An 18,499-nucleotide genomic window follows, 5' to 3' on the forward strand; every position below is an offset into this window, starting at 1 on the left:
CCTTCCTCTTCTTCTTCTTTTTTAAAGAAACAGTCTAAATTGAGAGGCCAGTTATTCATAGAGCTATTGAAATTCAGTGCAGTCCAATTAACAACGTGCAGACACGTACAATAACAATATTTCAGTATATTATTCAGTTTTTTTTTGTTTTTCAACTAGTATTTTCAGTCTTAATTCCTTCTGAATCAGTCAACTAATGCGACTATTTACCTTTTAATTGGGTTATCATCCAGTTGTCTACTCTTTTAATACCAGTTGCATGTATAATTTATTTGTCGTGGGTCGGAACAAAAAAAATAGAAATAGAAATAGCAATAGAAATAGAAATCCAACCAACTATCCTACCCTCATTTGCCACACCCACTTCTATTTTTGTGTTTACAAATTAGCAAATACCAACCTCATGTATTAAATTGTTCGCATGAGTAATGGTAATATATAATTTTAAACAAAACATGCAAAAAAAAATAACTGAAGAAAAAGAGAGAAATTTAATAAAAGTTAGAGCATGGGAGAACTCGTATTCGTATTGTTTTATTATACTGCTATTTCTAAATGCATAAAATTTGAGTGAAACATAACATAATACCAATAACATGACATCACGGTACATTGCACACAATACTCCTTATTAAATTAGTTCTATAATATTAAAATAACCAAAAAAACAAAAAAACAAAAAAAAAAAAAGAGTTCTAACATCAATCAATCAATAGATCACTTAAGGAAGGCAAATGCAACTGTCAATTCGATTGTCTTACTTATAAATGTGTCTCTCCCAAGCGAAGAAAAAAAAAAAAAAAAAAAAAAAATTAATCAACTGTGATGTTATCATTTTTTTTTTTACCTATTACCTAATTTTGTTGAGGAATTACAATGAGAAAGTCCTGTGAGTCCTGTGTTCACTTGTTAATCAAATTTGTTGAAATATCCGATTACTGAATAGAAGAATCACCGCTCAATCTCAATCTCAATCTCAAAACCAATATCAATCTCAATCTCAATATCGATTATATCACTTGCATATCATTTTCGTTCATGAATCAGTATTCAGTATTCATCAATTGAATGTTCAATCATCCAAGATGCAAGACCAACTATCAATCAATCAGTCAGTCAGTCAGTCAGTCAGTCAGTCAGTCAGTCAGTCAAATCTAAACGATATCAGTCAGTCAATCAGTTATATACATTATTTATATATATGAATTAATTTATATATATATATCAGTTATACATTACGTCGTCGCTCATATTCGTAATCTTCATACTTTGTTCTCTCTATAAATCCGAATTAAATGTTAATCCCCCCTCTTTTAATGTTGATGTTTAAAGTAAAAATTTTAATATGTAATTACCTTCCAATTATGCTTTGCAGAATTCAGTAAGTAATACTTATATAATTAATATACATCATAAATATTTGTGAGTAAATTCTACATGCATAGTGTTATGTACCCCATACATACTATATATGGTTAACAAAAAAAAAAAAAAAAACAAAAAAAAAAATACCAACAACAACAACAACATTCAACATTCAACAACAACAACATAGAGTAGCTTGACAACAACAACAACAACAACCTACAAGAATTTACAATAACAACAATTACAATCCAACAAGCAAAAATATGTCACAACTGATAAAAAAATTAAAAAAGATCTATCGATTCAAGATACATTTTACATATGCAATTATATACATACGACATGTGCCATATAATACCTAGATTCCTATGTATATGTTTAAGCATAAATACAACAACAAAAATGCCTAAAATCTAAAATCGTAACATATTAATTACTAAAAACGACATTCGATAACTCGACGAAAATGCGTCTCTATACGATTTGTATGTACGTATGTATGTATGCATATGTATATGTATATTTGTATTGGCATATATATGTATGTATATAGTGCAAAAGCAATTCAATGATCGAAGCTGTGTCTCATTTTTGTTTAAATAAATTCGATAATTGTATTTAATGTGTGTGTGTATGCATGTAGAGCCGGAAAACTATCGAATATCGAAAAAGGAAAGTGACTTAAAAATAACAGTTTATAGTAAACAAAAATAGTAATATTTCATCAAGATATTTTTGGGCAAAAAATCTAAAAATAAAATAAATTTAACATATTTTTTTTTTTTTTTTTTTTTTTTTTTACCATTGCAATTGCTTAGAGCAATAGAGATGGTCGATAATATCGATACAAGTCGATCGATTGCTTTCCAACTCTGCCAGCTGCATACACACACACATACATAAAAATTAACTGTAAACGTAACTGTAACTGTACAAGAATCAAAGGCTATTTTGCTTTTTGCTCAAAAAACAGCTGATCAAGTGACACATCAACAAATAAAGCAACTAATAAAAACGTGGCTTAGTTTGCACCTTGAATCACCAGTTGTATTTGGGGCCTTATGTGTAGTACTAGTCCACAAATAAAAAAAAAAAAAAAAAAAAAAATACTTATGTAACTTGGGAGACATGCATATAACTCACATACACACACACCCACACACACACTCACAAACACACATATTCACACTCACACATATGAGCATTCTCATTGCTAAGTCGATTCGGAATAAACATCTCAATCATTTTAAATCACCAAAGATTCGAACGGTGCTTCGATTTTGCAAAAAGTTCAGAAATTAAAAAAAAAATATATATAATTTATATTTAAACAACACTGAAAACTATTCACAGGACTTTGTCAGAAAAGTTGTACTTTCGAAATTCCAAATATACTTCCACTTATACTATATATAAAAAAAAAAAAAAATAATAATAATTATTATTGAAATAATTAGAAAGGCACAACTAGCTTATAATAGTTTCTTAGCATCGATTCGTTATCGATTAATCGGCTTAACTTGCGAATGACTCATATGCAATATACTAACTCAATGTACTCCAACGTATCTATTCGCCAGTCCTGTTAAAAACAACAACAATTACAAACACACGGCTTGTCCCAGCTACTAATTAGTTACTTACTTACTCGTACTTACTTACTACTTAATTAATAGCAAACTCAATTTGTATGCCCAATTCGCACCACATTCGCAAATGATTCACAAAATGTGTGTTCGTATACAATGTGAGTAGTGTAGTGAATATTCGTATTCGTATCTAGATACAGTACTACCAATACAATACAATACAATACAAATAAGTACGTGCTTTTAAGTGTTAGTGTTGTTCTATTATCTATTCGATCTATGATTCTATTATCATTCTGATTGCGAATATACTCGAAATATAATACAAATCAAATCGTGACTTATTGTCGATTATTGTATTCATACTCGATACAGTGAGTCCAAAACTGTGTTTTGATTCAAACATTTACACATATATTCTTATGGATTTTTATTTGACTTCTTATTTAATACTTCTTGTCTTTGGTTCTTAGAACAATTTAAAAATGGAAAAATCATTTTTTTTTTACCAAATATGTGAGTTTTTATTTTGTCGAAAAACTTTCTTGACTAACTGTATGTATATGAATATACGTAAATTTATTACTAGCATGAATAATCAAGGATGTACAAATTTAATGAGTAAAAAAATGATTTCATTTTGAGTATTAGAAAATTTTAAAGTAATAAAATGCTTAAAATATATAAAAAGTCAGCAAAACCAGAGAACAATTCAAAAACCGTGATAAAATAAGATCTTAATTGAATTATGTAAAATTTTAAATCGTATATTATTTACTTATAACTATACAAATTGACCTGAGAACTTGTCAAAATTCTAGAAATCATTTCAGAAACAATGCAAAGTGCAAGTTTTAATTTAATTATAAGCGAAATAGACAGCAAGGCAAGATTATTAAATATTTCTATCAATATATTGACCATATTGTCGATCTAGAATATTTAATAAACTCAAAGTATGATGCGGTTTGATTTGAATATGAAGAATAATCCTTTTCATTAGCGAATTGTAAACTCAACTGTACTAATTAGTGTTTGTTGTCAGCAGCTGGTCACACTTTTTCCACGAATTTTGAAAGCTTAATCCCACTTGAGCGACAAAAGGAACGGTAATCAAGTAATGAAGTAATCAATATTTGTACTAATTAATATTGCGCATTGTTAGGAATCAAGAGTGCTTAAAAAGATTATAAACTTAGTTGTAAATGCAATTAGACAGAAGTACAATACATAGAATGAATACTTGATCCAAAGGATTAGTGCAATATGTCCAGGAATATACGCATATAAGTAGTACACATGTACTAAGTCCCTTCCCTTCCCCCTGCCCCTCTCCGGCTCAGTTTGAGTGCAGTTGCACTCTGAAATCTTAAACCGCAAATCGAAAATCCAATTCAAGTGGCAATTTATGAGCTTAAAGTGAACGATTTGGTTCAATTTTAAAAATTGATTTGAGCCAATTGAAAAGGTAAACAAGATAATCCCAAATTAAAAAAAAAAAAAGAAAAAAAAGAGAATTGTATAAGAGAAAATGTGCTAACAACACGAGAACACGCACGCCGCCTTTCTAACCAGTAAGTACTTTGCACACACACATAGATACACACACACATAGATACACACACACATAGATACAAACCAAGGCTGCAAACCTATAAAATTTTGTTAAATTTTCGGCTCGGCGGGTCGAGCCATAGAGCAATTCAACGGTTCGGTTCGCGTATTGGTTTATATACCCCCTAAATCCAAGATATGGGTTCGAACCCTGGTTAAATTTCATACATTTTTCTCTACATTTTGAACTAATTACATTTTTTTTTTAAATCAAATTTTAACTATACAAATTTTTACATATATTTCAAGCTTTAAATATGACTTATTTTAATCCGCAGTCTCAAATAATTGCAAATAATAAGAAAACCATAAAATTTATGTAATCATTTTTGTTTCGAACCGAACTTTTTATTTTAGAAAGCGGTTCGGCTTAGGTTCGGGCTCGCAAAGTAAATAGTTTCAAGGGTATGGTTCATGATCCAGTTCAGGCTGCTTAAAAATCCGAACCGAACCGAACCGGTTCATAACCGGTTTGCAGCCTTAATACGAACCAACACACACGCACACACAAATATATATATGCATTCATATTTATATATTAGTTACAATAGTTTGGCTTGTGTTAGCTAATTCACACATACACTTAACAAACAAACCGATAAACCGATAAACGATAATTGCTTAAATCGGTGAAGTCAACGAGACGAAGGATGAGAAAGAAGGAGAAGAAGAAGAATCAGCAACAGAAGCATCAGCAGCAACAGCAGCAGCAGCAACATTGCTACTAGCAGGTTATGAAATCGTTATCGCCATCGTTATCGCTATCGATAAACCAAAATTCATATGTTAGACAGGTCTCGCTTACACCGCCCCATACTTACTATGCTATGCTATGCTTTAGACACAACAAGCGCACACACACACTCACACAAAAAACACACACACAAAACACACACACACACACACACCAAAATACACAGACACTTAGACATACGCATATGTACACTTCATTGACGTTGTACTTGTCAAATAATTCATGCTCGTATTTGGGTGTATTTTCATTTTGTTTAGTCGCAAATACCAAATCAATAAAATTCCAATTATATTTAATAATTAATTTTTTTTCTATTTCTCTTTCTCCCCCTCTCTCTCTCACTCTCTGTCTCTCTCTCTCGCTCTCTGTCTGTGCCTCGCAACGCAACCGCACACCAAAAATCCGGCAACCCATCAACTAATTAACATCAATCAAAATAAAATAAATATAATAAATGCATTCAAAAAAAAAAATAATAATAATAATTATAAATGAAAAATAAAACGAAAAAAAAAATATTATAGTTATTCATGATAGATAACTGCGCCGACGATTGGAGGATCGCAATGACATGGCAACGAATTAGTCAAATAGGGTTAGAACTTTTTATATGCGCTATACATCCAATTCCTGGTGAATACTATTTCCAGTGGACGACGAAATTGGCCAATAAGAACAAAACAATTGGCACTGAAATGGTGCCATACGACGTAGCTTTATCACTACCTATGTTCCTTCGATTATATTTAATCTGCCGTGTTATGCTGCTTCATTCAAAGCTATTCACAGACGCATCATCACGGAGCATCGGCGCTCTCAATAGGATTAATTTTAACACAAGGTAAAACGCGCGACAGCCATCATTAAAATAAAACCCATACCCCACCCTACCAACTGGTTATATGTACATACATCCCTTAAAGTGACCGCCAAGCAGGCAGATTATGCATATTTACCGGCCATAAGCCATCCTGTCAAATGTCAGTTGTCAGTTGCAGATACATAGATGAAAAGATGCGTTGAAACGTTGAAAAAGAGAAGCTAAGTAGGTGCATACTAAGAAAAACAGTAGGAAGTAAATCAGGCAGCAAAATGCGTAGCAATTAATAAACTGATTATAAAAAAGAAAAAGAGCAATATGATAAAAGTTAATTAGAAAGCAACGTGAAAAGATAAAGGAGTAGTAATTAACTCGATGACGAAACCAGACGAAAAGTGAGAAGTTCAGCTTACAGCGAAAACGTAACCAAATCAAAGAGAAAGTCAAATTAATAACTGACAACAAATAAAAGAGAAGCTTCAAATAAATGCAGTTTTATTCAAGAGAGAAGCAAAGCAAGTCACAAAGGGAAAAGCAAAGTGAGAAGTTCAACTTACAGCAAAAACGAAGTAATTAAAAAGAGAAAGTCAAATTAATAGCGGACAAAAAAAATAGAGAAGCTGCAAATGAATAAAGTTTCAACCACAAAGTGAGAAGCAAAGTGAAAATTAAAGTATACAGCTAGTAGAAAATCAAAGGGAAAATCAAATTAATAGAAGAAAACAATGAAAAAAGCTATATAAGAATAACTTTTGAGTCAAGTGAGAAGTAAATTAACATATCAACAAAGTACGATTAAGAGCAAAGCTAAAAAGCATAAAGAAGCTAAAGAAAAAATTGATTAGATTAAAAACAGATAAGTTTTTAAAGACTAGCAGAGAATGAGTTTGATAAAAAGCAAACTGAAAAGTGAGAAGTATAATTTAATTGAAATTAAAAAAATAATTAATAATAAATATTGGAAATTTTAATGCATTTTATTGAAGTAATTTTGTAGATTTGTTTGCAGAAAAGTAAAGAAAGTTAAAGGAAGAAAAAAACGAAGTCCTGATTAGTTAATTGACATTATTTGTGTGTTGTAGTTTATGTATTGATAACTAATAATGAATATTGGGAATTTCATTGAATTTTAATGATTTGGTTTGTTTAAAGAAAAGTAAAGATAGTAAATGCAAGAAAAAAACAAAGATTTGATTAGTTAATTGACATTATTTGTGTGTTGTAATTTTTTTACCGATATATTATAATTAATAATGCAATTTCAATGAGTTCTAATGAAATATTTCAATGTTGTAGATTTGTTTTAAAAACACTAATGACAATATGCCCGGGAACGGTTCTATTGGTCTTCATGGTCTCGCTGTGGATAATTGCCTCGTGGACACTGCGGCAATGCGAAAGGTAATGCAATTGTCTATTATAATATATGAATTACAATTCTTATCAATACATGATATGATCTAGTTATTTATGTAGTAAATTATTATACTTATAATGTTGTTACTTCAATGATTTCTTCAGTTTGTATGTTGTTTGAACTTTGAGTTGTTTACTTATTCAACTTCTCTGAGCATTTTTTTTTATTCGTTTTCAATTTCTCATTTATTTTGATTTATTTTTGATTTTCATTTTGTTTTTTATATCGTTTATTTTTTCTGAAATAATTCTGTTGAAATCCGATTAAATGTATGCCACTAATACTTTGACATTACTATATATGCCTACTTATAAATACATATTTTATGTACATAAATGTATGTGCTAAACATTACGTAATGTCTCCAAGTGTACGCTCAACTTTTACCACACACGTACTTTCGTAGCAAAGCGCAACCAAGAAACCAAACAACCAACAGACAAAAAACAAAAACTATTAACTAAAAAATAAGTATAATTTCAATTTAAAGAGTCAGTCTTGCAGAATTCATGTTAAAATTATCTCTTTTATCTTCTATATATTTTGTATAGATTTGAACTGAATTGAACTGAGTTTAAACAAATGAGTTGCAATAAGTTTTTATACCCGTTACTTAAAAAAATACGTTAAAGGGTATATTGTATTCGTGGAAATGTATGTATATTCATAATCAGCATCAACAGCCAAGTCGATATATCCATGTCCGTTTGTCCGTCCGTTTGTCCGTCCGTCTGTATCTAGATCTTAGAGATTGTAAGAACTAGAGATACCAAATTTGACACACAAATGTCTATAAGTCCCATGCAGATTAAGTTTGCTTAAAATTTTTGCCACGCCCCGTTTTGTACCCGGAAATAACGAAACACCTAGAAAAAAACTAGACGCACCGAGTTTAAAATTTAAAAAAAAGCATCAAAATATCGAAAATATTTAACTCGATTACTTTTTTTGACAATTAATCGAGTTAATTTATTCGGTTCTCGTTAAAAATTGACAACTTAAATTTGACTTGATTCTGCAGCCAAATTAGAAAATTGGTTTTCCATCACTGTCCATTTTTTCAAAATTTTCTCCTTGACGCCTTTTTAAAAACTGTCATAACTTTGTCAAATCTTAACCGATTTCCTTGCGAAATGTCAATTTTATTATTATAAAACCACTAATATGATTCTACATCAAAATTGGAATATTCAATATTTTTCCATCACTTTCGATTAATGCGCATACTTTTAAAATAAAAATAAAAAAAGTTGACTTGAAACAATTCTATATTCTGCAACTGTTTGCCGTTTCTTAGATAAATCAATTGTCAACTTTTTGCGATTTTTTTATATCGATTTTAATTAGATTTAAAGTAAGAACTTACAGCACTGGCAACTAACTTTATCTACTTATTATTGTTGTTTATCATTCTACTTAATCGCAACCAGATCGGTTAAATAGAACGACAGTATTGGCTGTTTTAAGTTGTCAAAAAGGCGCCTTAAAGTATGCAACGGGTATTCGTATAGTCGGTGTCGCGACTATCAACTTTTTGGCTTGTTTAAAACTTAAATTCAAGGGGTTTAAAGCACAGCTTGCAAAAAATACATAGACACACACACACACACACACACACACACATGCACATCCAGAGAACATGTTCAATTCAGTAGCACCAACAACAACAACAACAACAACACCAAACAATGAGAACTCACTCAACGAAACCATTTGCTTGATTTCTTTCGTTCACTTTTTGTTTTTTGCATATGTGTATTGTTGTATATGTATGTCTGTGTGTGTTCGTGCGTGTGTGTGTGTGTAACCAGAACAATAGTATGCAACTCACACACACTGGCACACACACACATTTACATGACGTGAGGTTGTAATTCCATCTGAGTGTCTGTGTCACGTGCTGTTCGGATAATTCCTGCATGCGTTTCGATTTTATTTACATTTTACATTTAACATTACGACAATTTTCGATATATTTTTTTATCTGCAAGTTTTTTCCACATTTTTCTTCTTGTTGTTGTTGCTGCTGTTGTTGTGTTGTTGTGCATCTGAAATTCGCTGTACTGCTCGATATACAAACATATATCTTCTATATATATATATACTTAATATATATATAAGTTTTGCACAAGTTGCGAGGCTCACAGAACTGACAAAACAACCAGAAATAAACAACTTACAAACTTACAAAAAATTTGGCAACTTTTAGATTGAACTGTGTATATAAAGTGTATCTGCTAGTCGGTCTGTGTGTGTGCGTGTGTGTGTGTGTGTGTGTGAACTTAAAGCCAGGTTACAAATTTAGTAATTCTTCTTTAAAAATCTGTAGTTCATTTAGATCAACATTTTTTTACTACTTAGTAATACCTTTAATATCTTTATGTTGTTTCTTTCTTACGATTAACGATTTCTGTAGAATTTCGTGAAAATATACAATATATTTATACTCTTTGTTCTGGTATGCTTAGCTTTACGTTACTTTCATACACTCATTTCAAATTGCTCTCTGTACTATCTACGAACTGCTGATCTGCTGCTCTTTATCGGTTATCGATAAACTGTTTTTCCACTCTAACTTCTTAATCGATAAACTATTTTATTCAGATTTCTATAACATACTTGTGTGCTTTGATATCAAATGCAACCTTGCTATATATTGCAGCTTATTGATAAGCTTTTTAAAACTTCAATTCCGATAACACAAATTTTGTGTGCTCTAATTGAATGCATCTGTGTTATCGATCAACTATGTTCTCTAAATTGCAGTGTATCTGTCTACATTTGCCCAGCCCTATTTCGATAGCATACTTTTGTGCGATTTAATCGATTTTATCGATTAAATAAAATCCTCCTTCTTCGAAGACATACTTTTGTGGGTTGCAATTGACTGCATATTTGTTATCGACAAACTGTTTGCTCTTTATATCGATGAACAATTTATGCCCCCATAACGATTGTACATTTTCAATAACTTTTAACTAATCGATATCTTTCCGATAGCATACTTTTGTGCGCCTTAGTCGATTTCTTCGAAGACATACATTTGTGGGATGCAATTGACTGCATATTTGTTATCGATAAACTGTTTGTTCCTTATATCGATCAACAATTTATGCCCCCATATCGATTGCACATTTTCGATATATTTCCGATAGCATACTTTTGTGCGTTTTTGTCTAATGCACCTCTGTATCTCTCACTCTATCGATCAATCATTTCTCTTCTCCAATTTCGATAGCATACTTTTGTGCACCTCTATTTCAACTGTTGCCCTCTTGATTTTCCCAATTCCTCGACTTGCTTGTTCTCACTTTTCTCACCTCCTTTTCAGCTCCCGTAATCCGCTTCAGACTAAATTTAATTGTTTTATTTTCAATTTACTTTCTTCAACATTTAATTTTCTTTTCATTTTCTTTTTCTTTTAACTTAATTCTGTGTGTGTTTTTGGTGTGCGTCTTTGTCTGTCTGTTTAAATGTGTTTGTGTGTGTGTGTGCGAGTGTGTGTGTGTGTGTGTGTATTTTATATTGTATTTAGTATGTTGCCTTTTCTTTTTGTCTATTGTTTTATTGAGAAAGTATTACTCGTACATTGTATTTAATAAGCTTACGAAAGTGGATTGAACTACGCCTGCATTGCTCTAGAAACATGTCGTATACGTAATAAGTACTTACTACAATAAAAAAAAGCGAATAAAACTATAAAATACCATCACAATACAAACAAACAAAAAAAAAAGAAAATCAAAACTAAAGTAAACAAAAAGGAAAAATCAATTTAATTGAATTGAAAAGAAAAGCATACAGAAGCAAGAAATGAAAAACTGAAATATTTATGATAATGAGCTGGAATATGTGACTCAAATAAAATATTATGCTCATATTCCATAAGTATTAGGAGTATGATGTTTTTAGAAGACCGAGACCCAAAACGTTGTTGTTGTTGTTGTTATTGTTATTGTTCTTGTTGTTGTTGTTGAATTTAATTCACAAATAAGCGGCAACAGCATCGAGAGACGTTAACAGATATCCGTATATACAGCTGCGGTAAATAAAATAGCAACACCTTTTAAAGCAATGCTTTCAAGCAATTGTAAGTTTAAGGAACTTATGATTTCTCTTTAATATGTACAAATCTTTTTTCTAACGAGTAATTTACAAAGATTTTTCATCGAATATAATTTTTTTTTAATGAGTTGGGCTTAAAATTAATGATGAAAATACTTAAATCAAAGTCAAATCTACCAGAAAAGTGCTTTTCTTTAAAACAATTATTAGTGCTATTATTTTTTGCAGTCCTCTTTGCCCTCAATAATTCAAAATATAATACTGAGAAGCATTTTTACGGAATCTTGATCAATTTTCAATATATATATGAGAAATACTAAACAATATATTAAATAAAAATGATTAAGAAAAATCGCAGGCTCAACTATATATTTTTTGATCTATTTTTCTCCGAGCTGTATGTATATAAAATAAATTATAAATTATTGCCGCGCGGGTTTTCATACATTCTAGTAACTTGTTCTCTTCTTTTCTCTTCTTGCTTTGCTTTTCTCTTCCTGTGTCGTTTTCATTTCATTTTTTTTATTATCTGTTTTGGGTATATATTTGTTTTTTTTTTTTTTTGTTATTATTGTTCTTTCACTGTGTTTGTTGTTGTTTTTCATCCGTTAGTGTCTTGTGCTTTTTGGCCTACGACCTTTGGCTAAGCCCCCAAGACGCGGCAAATGCGACTCGTGTCAGTTTCGCTAGCTCCTTCGCCACCTCCCCAAAAACACAGCCCCTGAAAACGCCATCATCAGCTTTATAATGAAATACCATCGCTAATGCGTGTCCTTCTGTGACGTCCTTTTAATACTTTCACCAAAAAACTGTGTGTATCGTTTACAGCTCCTTTTTTCCCATTCTCCATCTCATATTATATATTTCCTTTTATTCGTTTCGATTCATTTTGCCTTCTTGTTTTCAATTTTTTTCTTCTGCTTTTTTTTCCATCCTATTTGTGAAACGTAAGCGATGATTATCATCTGTCGTTTGCCTTGATACAACACATAAGTAGACATGTGTGCATATATTTTGGGTTCTGAAAAGTACAAATAAAAAATAAATAGAAAGTAAAGCAATGCAAGGGAAAAGCAGAATCTAAAGGAAAAGAAAAGGAAAACAACAACAACATGCGATTATTTTAAGGATAAAAAACATTCGGAACAAGTTTCCTATATATTACATTCATTTATGTACCTATATAACATATATATATACAACTAGGATCTTTTGGATCTTATAAATACAACACAAACAAATCGTTTGCATTTTTTCCCATTCTTTGATTTCTTCGTTTTTATTAATATTAGCTAAAAATTGTCCATTCATTATATATCTAAATGTTGTTTTATTTCAATTCATTCTATTCTATTATTCTATCCAACTTTATAGTAGAAGATTTTTCCAAATTTTTGAATACGAGTTTGAAATCGGATATTTATATTAAATTTTTGAAATTCGAATGCCTGTCAGTCTAGTGTATTCTTCTTCTTTGTATTTTTATCCTTTGATCTGCTATTTATCGATAGTTATCGTTATACTTTTTTTATGAATTTAAATTTAATTTTCGAAGAATAAATGAAAATTGTAGATACAAAAATATAAAATATTCTAAAGTCATTTTAATTAAATTTCGTACAAATTTCACAATTCAATACTAAGCTGTTTATAATCTTGTGCTCTGATTTCGATCAAAAATTCGCTAGCTAATTGCCAAGACAGCTATATGCTATAGCTCACTTATCTGATCAGTTTTATATCAAAAATTCAAGAAACATACTTTTTTCATTAAGAAATGCAGGAAAATTTAAAAGTGCAGCAAGGTGGCATCTCTAAAGCTCTGAGACTGTACGTCCATCACTAGCATACATGATCTACCATCACAAGCGACTCATATAGCTGTCTCGCTCTACCCTGCAGGCCAGTTATAACAATTTTGCGCTTTCTCTTCTTTGGATTCTCTTTGAATGAAACAGAATACAGACTAAAGAGAAGATTTCTTCTAACAAAATGAATCAATAAGTAATTAGTCTCTGCTAGATTTAGTATATCTACAATTTTCGAATTTAAATTGACTAACTAATTGCCAAATTTCCTTTTTTTCTAGTATTCATTTATTATTCTTACTAATAAATACATATGGTAAACAGAAACAAAACAAATACAAATAAATTAAACAACATATGTTATGATGTAAACTAATCTGTGTATGTATATGTATGTATGTATGTATGTATATGTATGTATTATTTCCAAAATCAATGAGAGTTTTCTAAAATATATATATATATCCTACTACTTATGTACTATATAATCAAATTTGAAAGCAAGCGTAGCTTTTGCTCTGGGATCTCAAAATCGCATGCTCTTTGTTACATACACTAACGACAGGCATAGTGACAACGATAACGATAACGATAACGATACCAATTATACACGAAACAAGCAAATACTCGGATCAACTGAATGAGGGTGCAAAGGGGAGAATTAAGGCATTAAACGAAGGGGGGAAACTACAATAAATGAAAGGCAGCTTGGGGCAAAATGGCGCTCGGTACTTTTTCTCTTTCTCTCTCTCTCTCTCTCCCTCTCTCTATCTCTCTTGCTTTGTTTGTCGAGGGCCATCAAAGAGACATTTTGACATTTGCTTGCCACACCGCAAATACAAACACAAATACACACACAGTAATGTGTGTGTGTTCCGTTTCTGTTGCCGTTTGTACGTTAGCCAACACTGCACACACTTGGTACTTAGTAGCGAGTTACATAAATGCGAGTACAGCATAGTTAGTTATCATTATCATTTTATTTGCTCATCAGCTTGTCGGCTTCATTAGCTTGTCACACGTAACCCCAGTCAGCTAACAGCAAGCCACCAGTGTTACCAGAGTTTTCAAGAGCTAATATAGCTATTTTATCGAAAAAAAAGTAGCCAAAATTAGCTTAAAAAAAAAAATAAAGAAATTAAATTAAATCAAATAAATAAAAATTTAATCTGCTAAGAAATATATTAGTAAAAATAAATAAATAATTATTAAAAATAATATTAATTTGATGAATTTTATCTTAGGCTTACAAGAAATTTGAAAACTGTGTTGCTAACAATTTTAATATTCATATTCAACCTAATGACTTCAGTTTAAATTGAAAAATCCTTTATTGCGGCATTTCTTTAATTCAGAAACTGTTTTTTTTTTAATTTTTCTGTAACCGTAATATTTTCCTTATTGACAATATTGATGTCTTTTAAGGCAAGCCAATTTTTGAAAAATTTACTGTAGTCAATTTTTTAATATATATTTCTGAAGAGAATATATTAATTTTATTTCGAAACAATCTGATAAATTTGATAGCTAGCTGATAACATATTTTTAACTATTAAGTCTCCAATCTATTAGGTAATATATTGCATTAATTTCAAATGGTAGTTGCTGAATTTAAAAAAAAAAGTCAGATTTCTAGCTAGTTTATAGCCAAGTTGAGATGGCAACACTGTCCACATATACTCTCTCTATGTCTCTGTCCAAGTTAAATGTAGAATGCTCATCAGGGGAACTCAAGCGCCGCTTGAGCCGCCACAGCCGCCAGCAGGTTGCAGGTGCACTCAGGACGCCATTTTGTTGTGGGGTTTAACCACTTACGCGTGTGTCTGGCTGAGTGTGTGTGTGTGTTGGTGTGTGTGTGTGTTTGTTTTTATTTAACGGGTCATCCTTCAGCCTAATTGAAGCTCTTGTGAGACTTAGACAAGAGTGTATGTAATCCAGTCAGACATTCAGTCAGTCAGTTAGGCCAATTAGAGACAGCGGGGACAGGGCCACACCATTCAGAGTGACCGTACACACAACGAACAGCGAACATTCATCTAATGCATTCTTTCAGCTTGTGCAGAGCTTTAAACTTATAGCTTTAACCCAACCTAACCTAACTTAATATATAAATCGTGTCATTGTTTATTTTATGCATATATATATATATTATATATATATATATACATATATATATATCCATGTATATTTAACTATATATATACGCATATATTCGTACCCGGTTATCCTCTTCTATTCAGAACTTGGTTCGTTTTTACTATATTCTTTAGTTTTCTATTCTGTTACTTCTATTTCTATTTCTATTTACTCTTCTTATTTGTTTCTTTCCATATTTGTTCTTCATTTGTATTTGATTTGATATTTATGTAACATATATATAGTTTTTGATTATATTTGTGTAATACTTAATTGTTATAAACAAAATTTATCTTTACAAAAAAAATTTAAACAAAAATTTAATAGTTATCCAACGATATAATTCTATACAACAAAATATAATTGTACTATTTGTTATTTGTTTGTTTTCTTTTCAAAAAAAAAAATAATAAAAAAAATGACCAACAAAAAATGTTCACATAATTTCACATCTGTTTATTTGTTTACTCCACTTCTCACCCTACTTCTGTATCCACAAATTGCAAAATGAAATCTGAATCCGAAAAAAAAAAACTTTAAAAATACTGAAAAAAAAAACAATCCGAAAAATCTTTTATCAACTTGAAAACGCATACGCATCCGAATACCGAATACTGAATATACCGATACCGATAAAAACCAATTACTGAATACCGATATATATTTATATATTTATATATATATACATATATATATGATATACTCGCCAAAAAAAAAAACAAAAATATTAAAAAACCAAACTAAAAATGTATGTATATATGTTAACTATACATGAAAAAAAATATCAACAACAACAACAAATAAACATATAATCGATAATTAAATCGATACATCTATCGACGCGGTATAACTCTGCACCTGCGGCGATATCGGTGGAAGTTGAATTCAACTAGAAAACAAAAACCACATACAAAAAAAAAATACCGAAAAAATATTTTAAAAACTGTGAAATTTTATACAAAATAAATATAACAAAAATAATAATAAAACCAGAGCCAACAAGTCAAAAACAAAAAAAAGAAATATATACAAGAAAAAAAACAGAACAGTAACAAATACAGTAAACATACCAATAACAGCAACAGTAACAGCTGTAGTTAACATACCAATAACAGTATTAGCAACATTAACAGTAACAGTTACAGCAAACATTCGAGAATAACAGCAACAGTAACAGCTGTAGTAAACATAATAATAACAGCAACATAAACAGTTACAGTTAACATAACAACAACAGCAACAGTAACATTAGCAGTACAGACGAAAGTGGCAAACGTTAACATAACATAAGTATGTAATGATCATCATAAACAACAAGAACAACAACAACAAAAACAACAACAACATATATTTACAAGCACGTTACGTATACGTTACGTTACACATATTCATAACAAAAAATACAAATTAAATGAATATATAAGAAAAAAAAAAAAATATTAAATGAGAATAAGTTTGTGTGCAATGCATAGATTCACATACACCTACACATGCCAGTGTGTCTATGTGTGTGTGTGTGTGTGTGTGTGTAACTTGGCCAATTGCCAAAGCTTCAAACGGTTTCAAGAGAGTTCTGAGTTAGCTGATTAGCTTATTTTGCAGGGCATTGCGCGGGTTTAGTTCATTCCATAAACGAGTACAAAATATACATATATATTTTTATAAATCAAAAAAAAAATACTACTCTCATCACATATAACAAAAAAAAAAAAAAAAAAGCCACCAACAGCACCACAAAAACCACCAACAAGAGCAATTCATGCATAAATCGTTGTATTTTTTTGGTGTGTCTCTGTTATTCACAAACATATTCATACATTCACTTCCCTTTCTACACACACATACCACTAACTGTACACACACACACACACACACAGCCATCACACATTCATATGTATATATATTTGTATGTTTATATGTATAATATTTATATCACTATTTTTATTATTGTTTTAGCTACATTTCTGATTATGTGCGTATGTGTGTGTGTCTGCGTGTATGTGTGTGCGTGGGTGTGTAAGTGTGTGTGTGTTCCAACTGTTCACAGTGCCAAAACTTTTGTTTTCGGCCACAAATCCTGGTTGACAGCTCATTTCTATGTATATAAACAAATCTCGCTATATTAATCTATATGTATATAAATTAATGTATATGTGTTAGTGTGATTGTGTGAGTGTGTGTGAGTGTGTATATATTTCGGCAATACCATGTGCAAATTTAATAGTCACCTACAAAATGTTTCGCACAAGTAAAAAGTCTTTAAAATAAGAAAAAAAATTTTAAAAAACGCTAGAAATTCCGAAAAAAAATATATTTCAAAACTAGCTCTTAACGGTTACGTCGCTGTCCTCTCAACAACAAAATCAACAATATATATATACATATATATATTTTGAAAGTATATCTTTATCTTTGAACTCCACTGTATGTGTGTCTTCACGGTTCCTTTTTCAAAATTCTTGAACTTATTCTCGAGTTGCATTTTCTAACATTTTTATGCCCGTCATCAGTTCAACTTGACTAAACGCTCAGTTCAAATTAATAAATTTATATATATTTTAATGCTTTATTTATTTGAATTAATTTTATATATGATTTTGATTTTTACTTGTTTTGTCTTAGCGTTTGATTTGTGTTTTTAATGTTTTTGAATTTTTTGATTTATTTAATTTGATTTCTATTGATTGTCGTTTGGAATTCTAAATATACAATAAGTATATAAGTATAATGAAAATGTTATGATTTAATTTTGATATAAATATATATATTTTTACATTATATGTTTGTTTTTGTGTATATTAAGCCAAAACAATACGATATTTTTCTCTATCTCTCTTTCCCTTTCATTTAATACTGAAAATACGCGCTGTAATAAATACGTGTATTATTTATTGCCCCTAAAAAAAACAAAAAAAAATATATATACAA

At 30.4% G+C, this 18,499-nt stretch overlaps 1 protein-coding gene across 2 annotated transcripts in view; it reads left to right on the forward strand.

Moving 5' to 3' along the window:
* Window positions 1-18,499, forward strand: part of LOC117794272 (small conductance calcium-activated potassium channel protein) — an 80,235-nt gene that overhangs the window by 52,797 nt on the left and 8,939 nt on the right. For both annotated transcript variants that reach the window (XM_034634864.1, XM_034634863.1), the window contains exons 5-6: window positions 5,850-6,166; window positions 7,442-7,546. In XM_034634864.1, coding sequence (XP_034490755.1) covers window positions 5,850-6,166; window positions 7,442-7,546 — 422 coding nt within the window. The remainder of the gene's footprint in view (window positions 1-5,849; window positions 6,167-7,441; window positions 7,547-18,499) is intronic.

Source organism: Drosophila innubila, chromosome X (assembly GCF_004354385.1).
Source record: "Drosophila innubila isolate TH190305 chromosome X, UK_Dinn_1.0, whole genome shotgun sequence".
Classification (NCBI taxonomy): Eukaryota; Metazoa; Arthropoda; class Insecta; order Diptera; family Drosophilidae; genus Drosophila; species Drosophila innubila.